At 33.7% G+C, this 11792-nt stretch overlaps 1 protein-coding gene across 1 annotated transcript; it reads right to left on the bottom strand.

Moving 5' to 3' along the window:
- Positions 1 to 9079: 9079 nt before the first annotated feature.
- Positions 9080 to 11398, bottom strand: LOC107899616 (adenylate isopentenyltransferase). Its single transcript, XM_016825382.2, has one exon. The coding sequence runs from the start codon at positions 10726 to 10728 to the stop codon at positions 9676 to 9678; it is 1053 nt and encodes a 350-aa protein (XP_016680871.2). The 5' UTR covers positions 10729 to 11398; the 3' UTR covers positions 9080 to 9675.
- Positions 11399 to 11792: the final 394 nt, after the last annotated feature.

The following is an 11792-nucleotide window of genomic DNA, read 5'->3' as shown; positions in this document are numbered from 1 at the left end:
ATACGGGCATGTTACCCTTCCATACGGGCGTGTGCCCTATTTTAAGGCAAATTTTTTAAGGTTGGTTTAAGGACCAAAATGGTTTCGAATAGTTTTTGACGGTCAATTTGGAGCTCGTAGGCCCATAATAAGAATTTTAAAGTAGAAATTGAAAAAGTTTTAATTTGGACCAAGTCTCGGTGACTTGAGACTGTTTGTATGCATGAGATAAAGTTAGGTAATGCGTCGTACTCCGACCCGGCGTGGGTTACGGGTATAGGGTGTTACATATTTCCAAGTTCAAACATATAAGGTCCATGTAAGCTTTAAATCAAGGATTCAAAAGACATTGATATGATCAAATTAGACTTATACTAGACAATATATAAAACTTACCAAATAACAGTCTTAGCCATTAACACAACATAGGCAATCACAATTAATGATGATCATTATAAAACACAAGGACCCTATATACATGCCATAACTTTAGGAACCAAAATGAACAAATTTCTACTGATTTGACTAAAATGTGATGTCCACAAAGATCCGACTCTGAGAGTTCCACAAGTGGACGATCTACAAGTAGGAGAAACAATCAAAGTAATCATTTTTAATGTTTAGTAAGTAAATGGAAAATTACACACTTACCTTTCTTAAAGGTGAGCATAATAACTACCATAGTTTTGGCATAAATTTTTCTAGGACATAACACTTAAAATAACAACAATGTGAGCATAAGAATTAATGCATATCAAACATTATAAGAAAAAAATTAAAACATTACCAATTTATACCAATTTCATATAACTCATTCAATGTCATATTCTATCATCAATCCATAAGTTTAAACCAATTTCACACAATTCATTTAAGTGTCATATTCTATCATTAATCGATAAGTTTATACCAATTTCAAGTGAATTTCATATCAAATTGGTTTAAAAAATCCATTTCATTACATTTTCAAGTTTCCAAATTCAATTATAATGTTTCATCGGTGGAACCCTAGTAAAATAGACTAGGATACACGGGTGAACTACACCACACTAGATAGCTTGTAAGAGCTTAAACTATACCACACCAGTGCACCGTAATGCAAAGCTCGTAGACATCAAATGTATAAACATTTTCAAATACACCCCTCTACCACACCAACGTCTCTATAGAGACATACATACTCTATGATCCGCAACAGATGCTAGATCTCGATATAACTTGCAATAATCTCTATACAATCACATATCCTTTACAAGTACACATATGACCATATTGGCATGCCAATCGTATTCAAACCTTTTACTAAGTTCAAATGGACATCAATTATATATATATCTCATTACCATTCCCTGTAAACAATCATTTTTACATGTTTATACCTTGTAACTACCCATATTTACATATCATACCTTGTAAATGATCACATATACGTTTCCATATGCTGTAACCATTTAGGTTTTCACATTTATACCGTGTACTTTTTCATAATAGTACATTATTACATATCATTTCAATTCAATCAATTACTAGCCATGTATGCCAAATTCATTATCATTTCAACTTATACTCAAACATATATATATATCTCAAAGTAAGAAAAAAACATACTTATGACACAAGATAAGATAGTAAGTTCCATATGATCTTACCTATTCAAAATACAAGACGAGTGGATTTTTCAAGGCCTAATCCATAATTTTTGCTTTTGTTTTATTAGTTCCATTTGATTCAATTCTTGATTTATACAAATTTTTTATATATCAAATCAATACCAAACATTATCAAACAATGTCATAAGATGCATGAGCATAATTAAACACATTTATCTATTTCTCACATATTTTATATTTTATTCAATTTAGTCTATGCACTCGAGATAAACATATCTTTCAATTCCTAGCTTCAGATTAAAACTCTGATGCGGTCGTTGAGAGCACCAAAAATATCCTAATCCCTGTAAAATAGTAAAAGTAACAGTAAAGGGGAAGTAGGGTTGAACCCTCAGGGACCGGATTGTATGAATGCTCGTTTCTTGAAATCCTTGACAATTCCTTGGCCAAGAAAACTCGTGTTCCTGAAAAATAAAAAAAAAGAATTAAGATTTTCGATCTGGAAAAATAAAAACAGAATTTTAATTTGAACTGAAATTGCAAAATTAAATAAATTGTGAAAATTAAAATGAAGAATAAAAATAAACAGAGTTTGGGAAAAGAGAAAGTTTCTTATGTGGCGAGATTGCAGCCTCCTGTTTTCTTGATCCGCCTTGGGTTCAATCCTTGGCTTTTAAGTAACCCTTCTCGAGCAGGATAAGCCAGTTATAGTGGAAGAGGATGCCTACAACCACCAACTTCAAGGATTTAGACTTAAAATTTGGCGGAGCCTGACTCTAGCCAATAATCGCTTTTGTGGGACTATCTTCTGTCAGATTATTACTTCCCAACGGCGAATACCACGCCGTTTTGTCTCTTGGATTCGCCAACCTCTGACGCAGAAAGCCAACGAACTGACTGTGCAACCTTCCCAAAACGTACAAAGTGGTCGTTCCTTGCACAAGTTGAAAAGATCACCTATTAAGGGACATGGACGGAAACGTCAGCCCTGTAATGTCGAGAAGCGATGAATACCCTGTTGAGAAGGCTGAGCGCAGGTTCTAAACCTCATGAACCTTTTTGGGGAATTTTGACAATCTTCGGCTAGATTGGTTTAGTGGCTCATGATTTTTGGGAAAGAAATAAATATAATAGAAATGAGATTTTTATTGAAGAAAATATGGAGAGAACAAAAGACAGAGTTTTTGGGAGAGGGAGTGTTTACAGAAAAAAAAAGATGTCAAATATGTGCCACTCCATCCCCTATTTATAGCACTAGAAAACCTAATCTATTCCTAATTAAATTCTAAAAGATAATTACAAATAAATAAAGATAATTAAAGATAAATAAAGTTAAATCCTAAAATTAAATCTAAGTAAAAATCCTTAATAATTAACCTAATATAATTGAAATTAAAATAGAGTCTTATGCTATAAAATCTCTTCTTTTGCATTTTTGTCCTTTGGTCTTCCATGTTTGTATTTTCGGCACCACCTTTTTCCCTCTGTCGCATGTTGGCCCAATTTATCTTTAATTTCATGCTTTTCGCCCTTAAATTTACTTTTGCCTTCAATTTAGTCCCTAAAAAATAAAAGACCATAAATAGCACAAATTAGTAGAATCATACTCAAAATAAATATGCAATTAGCACAGAAAAATATGACGATCTAGAGTATTATCAAACTCATTTCACATATTTTCATTAAAGACTTGCACTTTCTATTCCTAATATAATTTCATAACAAGTTTTACATTTGTTCAACTTAGTCCCTAATGTTACAAACTTAACAAACAAACTAGATTAACTTTACAATGTAGTCCTTTTCATAATCTGAGCTCAATATCTATCAATTTATCAACAATACAAACTCCCTAAAATTTTAATAATTAATTAAATTGGTACACTAAATTAATCTCATTTGATCACAAATTTGTAAAAATTACAAGAAAATGACTTGAATTTCATACCTAATTGTATGACCGAATATTCAAGGGATTGAAAGCTTCCTCCAAACTTTTTCTATGGTGGAAAGTAGTGAATGGAAAGAAGATGATAGAATTCCACTATCTTTTCCTATTTATACTTCAATTAAATGATAATTAACCTTGTTTAATTAATTAAATCATGGTTTACTTAACATAATTTAGATTTTAATCACACTTAGTGGAAATTGCCATCATCATCCACCACCACGTATTTAAAGAAATGTTTTAATTAACATTTTAAACCTTTGATTAATTTCTATTTAGGCCTTCTAGCCTTTGGTTAATTAAAATTAAATAGCGATTGGACTTTTACAATTTAGTCCTTGAACTTTAATTAACTAATAAATCGATAAAGTTACTCAACCATCCTTCAACATATTTGATATTAGTTTCGTAAATATTCCTATTTATAATTACATACTCGGTTTACGAAAATTGGGTCTAAAACTGTATTTTTCGGTACCATTGAAAATCGGACCGTTAAAAAGGACTGCCAAACTTGAAGCAACTTTGAAGGAATTGGTAGTTGCTTAGTTTGTTTTGAAAAGGCTAGGATCAAGCAATGAAAAAGTAGATGAGATTTTTATAGTTGGAAAAAGAGAAAAAGTGATATGGGGTATGCTGACAAAGGTGACAAAACGGTGAATTTAACAATATTTGTTAAAGCCAAGGAAGCTGCTAATCAAGTTGAGTGTTCCATAAAACTAGAGATTGTCCACATAAGCAATCGTTATAGGCACAACTATAAGATTGTATGTCACTATTGTGGTACCCTGGTCATATCAAACCTAGGTGTTACATGTTTCTGAAAGAACTAAGGGAAAAGCAATCTGTTGCATCTATTGTTGCAGCTCGAGCTGTAATTGATAGAAGGCGGAAGGAGAAGCTTGTCTGGAAAAGGAAGGATGAAAAGTTTCTCATTGTTGCACACCGATCCTTAAAGGCCACTACTAAGCATGTATAGTTTATCGATAATGAGTGTTTCAGGCACATGATTAAGAACAAGAGCTACCTCAAAGATTTCCAAGAAAATAATTAAGGCAGAGTCACATTTGGTGATGGTAAAAAGCGAAATATTTTTAGAAAGAGAGTACTCAATGGTAAAAAGGATTTCTACATAACCTGACTTCATTCAAAAGGGATTTAACCCTTATATTTCTCCCAAAGAGTTTGACAATTATTGCCTTTTCCATGCTTTGTTGGAATAAGGAGTGGATCCTCTAAAAAAAATTGAGAGAAGGCACCTCGTCTGCCATCTCTTTTAATAATATCACTCTCTAATAGCTCTATATCATCATCTTCACCTGTCACTCGACCATTTATATTGTCTTTGAGAGAGATTAAGGATTTTTTCCCTGAAAGACATCCTTGTCCTTCCAGTTCGGTCCACCTCTATTCGGCCACCACTGGGAGGTTCTTCTTCCCTAAAATTCACTTTCTTTGCACGTCTGCCACCTACACTTCTTGGCTCAAATAATTCTCATATGTCATCATTAACACCAGCAATGGAGAGCGTTTGAGAGTCCATTTGAATCCAACTCCTTTTTAGGATTTTGAGTATATTTAGGCTTGGATTAAAATTTGAATTTAGATTATTTTCGATTTATTAAGTATCGGATTTCACAATTACAGTATTCAAGTACTGTTATATAAGTCCAAATCAGGTTCTTATTATTCAAGTTGGGCACTCAATTTATTCGGATCCAATTTGACAATTTTAAAATCAATCACGTAAAATTTAAACGAATTATTCAATTGAATGGTTTAGCTTAAGGAGGAAACCAAGCTAATAATACAAGAAAACTTGCTTATAAAAAAATTCAACAAAATGATACTATTTATTCAATCTAATGGCTTGATTTAAAATAAAAATAGTAAGATTGATTTACAACTATGATTAAAATTTTGATTTATAATACCCTAACACAATATATAATATATCAATCTTAATTTTTCATTTTACTAATTTGTAGCTGCATGCTTCATACTTTAATATATTCCAATATATACTAATAACTTATGTTATAACTAGTATTTCTTAAATTAATTTCTTAAAAACGAAATGAATTTAATCTAAGAGGATCGAATTTAAATTAGATGTAAATTATTTTGATTAAAAGCGAATCAAATTTGGATTAGTGAATTTTTTCGTCAAATTTGGTTTAAATAAATGAATTTGAATAGAATTAGAGACGTAGGAATACGGTTAAAGTATTTGAAAAGTCTTTAAATTAGTCCCTTTATTATTAAATAGCTCAATTTTGCCCTTATACTATTAAAAAAATCAAATAAATTTAAATTGTACTAGAGCTAAAATTTACTATATAAAAAATATCTTGAAAATTATTATTTTTAATTGTAGATCAATTCTAAACAAAAAATTTCATTTACAAAACCATAAAAGCCTTAAAAACAATAATTTTGCTAAACAATAAATGATAACTCTATACTAACCTTATTTGATTCTTTTTAATAATAGATGGACTAATTTGATTAAGTCCCTATAATAGAGGGACCTCTCAAGTAGATTCACCTAGAAAATTTTAATTAGTGGCGTTCCCTTCTCTCCCGACTCATTCCCAAGTGTCATGTTTACTTTCTTCTTCACATTGCACATGGACCAAGCAATTCAGTGCAGATATGCATGATGCCAGTTGAAAGCTGGAAGTGATTTTGACTGTATAAATATAATGCCAAATTGGAAATTTATAAGCTCCAATTATAACAACATAGCATAAAAAAATATACATTTGCTTGAAATATTAGTTCAATATTGAATATGTACAGATAATAATGATAGTTCCTTATAATCCATGAAATCTACCGACAAAAGTTGCTGATGATCATAATATAAGATTTATGATATCGTCATTTTAACAAGCTTATAGTATGTATGAAAAACTCTTACCGATATATTCGGCATTTCTAGCAGAAGAAAAACAATTAAACATGGTGTTCACTGGTATAAATCCTTGCCATTGTCGGCCAGCTAGCAACCAAAAAACACTTATTTTCCTAATTGTCGTTCATATGGTTAAGAAAAAGGGTACTGGCACTGTGGAAAAGAGTTGTAAATTAAACATGAAATCATTACTATTATTAGAGATGATGAAAGGAATGGCACAGTATTAGGCTAAAGTCAATCCATCCGCTTTGTTAGGCCAAAAGATTAATGAGAACGTCTTTTACCTAATTACAAAGAGCACTTCTCACAAAGCTAATGCGGTGGGTGACATAAACTATTTGCTGCACCAGCTATTATTAATCTTCAATTCTTCATCCCTTGAGATCCACAGTTGAGTAATTTAAGGTCCTAACTTCAGCCCTATGATTAAGACCCGATATGCTATTTTGCAACAGCATTTCCTCCTGTGCTGTCGGTTTCCACTTTCGGCCATTGGACTTCCCTTTTTGAACGAAGTGAGTGTACTAAATTTATAAAAAAAATGGGAATCAAAAACTGAAAAAAAGGAGGAATTGAATGTGATTGAAACCTGTTGATGGTGGCTTTTACTGAGTATGTGGTTAAAGTGGGTGTTTGGAAATGCATGTTCCAGTTTTCAGACAATGACTGCAAATGGGGTTGCATTGCATGTTCAAGTTTAATACAGCAGGTCCTGTTTCAGGCAATCCAGCTTCAAGTGGTTTGGTTATAACCAAAACATTCCCTTAACCCTGAATTTATTGGATTTGTAAACAGGGATTAATCAAGTTACAGATGATGTCTGGCTTCTACGTGCGGACCATGCATACGGATACAGTGTATATATATATTTGCAAATATTAGGTTAATGGAACATCTGGTTGTCAGGCAGTGGAGGGGATAAAAAAATAAGGCAATTATGAGTTCATGCCAATAATTATCCTAATCCAAGCTGCTGCTGCATAATTTAATTGCTTTTCTAATTTCGGCTGCAGCCAAATGGTGCACGAAGACGAAGGTTGTATAAGCTGGCTTTAAGAAATTAGGCTGGCGATGTCATCTTAAGGTTGTGTTGGTGTGTGGAATTTAATTAAGAAATTGTTTTTTTAAAATGTCTTATTTTTATATTTTATATTTTTATTTTGATTTGTATGAAGTGACAGTTAAAATAGTTTTATTAGACTTTCGTTTATCTCTACCTGTAATATTCCATATAAAATAGAATAAATTAAAAAAAAAACTCACACAATAAGTAAAACTTGAACTAAAATGCAAAAGTCTTAAAATCTCAACTTTATCATTCCAATTAAAATTTACTAATTTTTATATAATTATTTTTATATATAAAATTTTCATATATGTAATAATCTAATATTTAGTGAAATATTTGTCAAATTGCCTACTTAATTTAAATCCCAATAAATGTGGCATGTGATGAACCTAATCTCAAATTGCCTACTTATTTTAAATCCCCTACGTATCATATGTTGAGGCAATTGGATGCAGCTGCACGGTGGACCTAATAGCATCCAAATCTGGTCAATAACCAGAGCTCATCTTTCTCACTGTTTACTTTTGGTAGATGGCCTCATAATTTATAAAAAGACTCCCACATTTTTTCGTTTCGATATTTAATAAATTTATAAATGAAAGATAAAATATAAACTCGAAATCTTACCGTATCAGATAACTTTCCATTCAACCCATCAATAATTGGTATGTTGATATGGACTCACTCTTCAATTACAAAGTAAATGTAATAGAAACTGTGTATCTGCAATTTCTGGCTCTGGCAGAAAATTGACAATTCGTTCCATTATTTTAAAGAATGTAAAGACATTTAATTACCAGAATTGACTTCCCAAAGTTTTATGGCAGCAGTTAGTTAAGCTTAGCTCAGCCGACGAGAGAAAGAAGAGCCTTTTTTTTTTCTTAGTACAAAACTGGAAATAAGGTATTCTCGTCATAAAAATAGATTACAGAGCATTAGGACCATTGCTCTGGTGTTCCAAGGATCCAGGGCTGCAATTAGATAATGAAAATTATATTTTGGGTATCGTTTTGGATGATATAATATACATATATATATATCAAGTTGACAACTATTTCTGGAGCTACCAACTGAAAATGGAGTAAAAATATAGGATAGTATATTTATCTCCTTTGTTGAAACTTATGAGAGAAATTGAATTATTGTTGTTGAATAAAAATTCGATCTACATTTATATATATGTTTAGGTTTGGAAAATTTGTTAAGTAGACCTAATTCATTCCTTCGATTGCTTATACACATTTGAGGCTATCGTTTGATTAAGAAAACAGTAGCTGAAATCAAGTTCTTGCAAACCAATTATCTCCGCAATTCAAGTTTCTTGAAGTGGCGATTATTTAGGGTTCTTTTTATTTGGTTAAAGCGGTTGGGTTGATGCTTATGGTTTGGTTAAAAATGTGGGTCATTGATTAGAATCATTCTGTTGGATGTAAATTTCACGTCATCCGACGTGGCAACCTAGGTATAGGTTAATATTCCAAATAGAGCTGTTGACACATTAGGTTTACATGAAATCAATGACCAAAAACTATAAAGTATGAAAGGCCAAATTGACATAAGTTAAAAAGTATGTGTTCATTCTTTTTGCTGCACATGAACAGTGGACTTAGAGGCAATACAACATTTAAATTGGCGCAATCCAAAACAGAGATTGGCGACTCAACCATTTGCATAGGATTTTTAAAGGAACAAGCAAATAAAAGGCCATTTTTGTACCATTCTGATAAAATGAGGCCATTATAAAATAGTCTCCCATTTCAACAGTTTGTTCTTTTCTAATCCCTCACATTCCTTAACCATAACAACATACGAGCCAAAGTATCCTTCCATTTTACTTACACTCTTAACATTAGCAGAAAGCAACTAAAAAAAAATTTCACAAAATCTGTTTACCTACAAAATTTTGTTGTTGTTTTTTTTTTTTTGGGGGGGGGGGTGGTATAGCTCTTAGCCCCCAGCACCTAACGGCCTCCCCCATTGGCACTAAGTGGAACCAAAGGCGGCCTACTCGTCCAAAATTGGTCGCCATTTTCCCTTCCATTTGGACTCTGCCTAATCCGTTCCAACGTACGTTTATGTGTGCATATAGAAAGATGAAAGAGAGAAAGAGAATGAATAAAATTAGCTGGAAAAAAGCTGGACAAACCTACTGCAGAAATCGCCTCACGGCCTTCACGCTTGGTTCCATCACTTCCCTTTCCCATATATCCCTCCATTCTAAGTCCGACGATGCTGGTGATGACGACTTGTTTTTCTTCTTCTTCATCATCATCGCTCTAAACGTCGCGGTTGCGTCTAATCTCTTTAGGTCCCACCCTGCCTTTCTCAGCCGCATGATCTTCCCTATCTGCCTCTTCGCCAATATACATGTGTTGTCTTTGATCAGTCTCACTGCTTCCTCGTACACTTCCTTCCGTGCCTGATCGCACCCTTCCTTTGGTACCCTCCCGTTTTCCTCGCTTTCCCATGGAGGGTACTTTCTAAAATATTCGTCGAACTCGGGCACACCTATTGCTTTTCTTAACCCGACCGGGACACCTACTTTTGTTGGGTCATAGAATTGAGCCAACTCCTCCAGCATCCCCGACTCCAGCATCTCATCCACTCGTTCACACAAATAGTCGGACAGTACCGACCAAGCCACGTCAACCCAAAGAAAGCAGCAATCATACCTTAGGAGATGACTCACCGAGTCTGGCCCGGTGAATACGTCCACTTGTGGGTCAAAGGTTTCCACAAGGAGAGCATGAATAAAAGAGTTGGACCCACCAACAAGAAGCGGTAAGTTTCCACGCGAAACAATGTTGGCAATGGTTAAACCCGCAGCCGAGCGGAACTGCGAGGGCGACACGTCGGCGTCGATGGTGTCCAAGTCCCCCAGCAGAAAGTGAGGAAACCCTTTCCTTTCGTGGAGAGGGATTTTGTTGGTTGTTATGTCTAAGCCGTTGTAAAGTTGCATTTTGTCTGAGTTTATGATTTGAGAGTGAGGGAAATGGGTGGCCAAGTCGACGGAGAGGCGGGACTTTCCGCAGCCGGTGGCACCCATGGTGACGATAATTTTGGTCTTGTTTTGATTGGAGTGATGGTGAGGGGGTGAAGAGGAGTCCATGCGTGGGCACCGTGGACGCCGGTGCCGGGAAATAAGAGGATGAAAGAGCGGAGAATGGAGAGAGTGAAATGAAGATAAAGTGGGTTTCATGAGGAAGGCAGGCTGGTTATGGGTTTTGATGAGCTGTGGAGGGACGTATAATACGGAAACCTTCTGCGTGTACCTTTAGTTTTATTGAAATTTAACCACCAATAACACAAAAACAGGGCAACAGACAGAGAAAGAGGAAAAAAGAATCTCTCAAGCAATGGCTTTTGGCCTATATGTAAATTTATTAGTTTCAGTGTTTCGGCATTCTGGGTTTGATCTACACCACCTCATGAGGTGACAAAGTATCAACCTTTTACAATCGAATAGGAAGAGGAGGAGGAGGAGAAGGAAGAGGAAGAAGAAGAAAAAGGAATGGGATTGAAGATTGTTGTTAAACTGATAGAGAAGATTAATAATAAATAGCAGGTGGAAAAGCTGGAAGTGTTTATAAAAATGAAAATTGAGCTGTTCAAGTGCGAATCAAAGGCCCTTTTGGAATTACTATATAAGTTTGAGCCTGGTGTGGTGGCGATGCCCAAATCTAGCTCTCTATTTATACTCTCAACTGCATCCGCTTTCTTTGTTTTCAAAAAATAAAATATTATTTTATATACTGAAAGCTAAGTTTGTTAATTCCTTTAATAATCCTAAAATTAAAGAATTTACACTGGAAATAGATCATTTCCTACTTGGATTAGAAAATGTCAAGATAATATAAGCAAAGCATATCAAATCTTGTAATCTGAATTTTATCAAATATAAAGAGAAAATTAAACAAATCCCACGAGCTGCAAAATATAGTATTGTGCTGGAATCTTTGCCGGGTATAGAGGAAAGAGAGATTTTTCATGTGTTAATTCCGCAATCAGGTGGGAACATTTTGCAGCTAGCACACATTGTTAAGATTGTTCTTATAAATTTAGAATTAAATTATGATCAGAAGTGTTGCTAAAATCTATATTAGAAATTAAATTAGATTTCTTTCTCTTTTCCCTCTCTAATATTTTTATTTCCCATATTATCTGTAATATTTTAGATTTGGATTTCATCTTAATAATAATTGTACCAGTGATGGGGAATATTATTTAAGAGAGATTCTATTAGCTTGCAAATTATTATTATTA

The sequence above is a fragment of the Gossypium hirsutum genome, chromosome A04, assembly GCF_007990345.1.
Source record: "Gossypium hirsutum isolate 1008001.06 chromosome A04, Gossypium_hirsutum_v2.1, whole genome shotgun sequence".
Lineage (NCBI taxonomy): Eukaryota > Viridiplantae > Streptophyta > Magnoliopsida > Malvales > Malvaceae > Gossypium > Gossypium hirsutum.
This window is presented reverse-complemented; position numbering and strand designations above follow the sequence as displayed.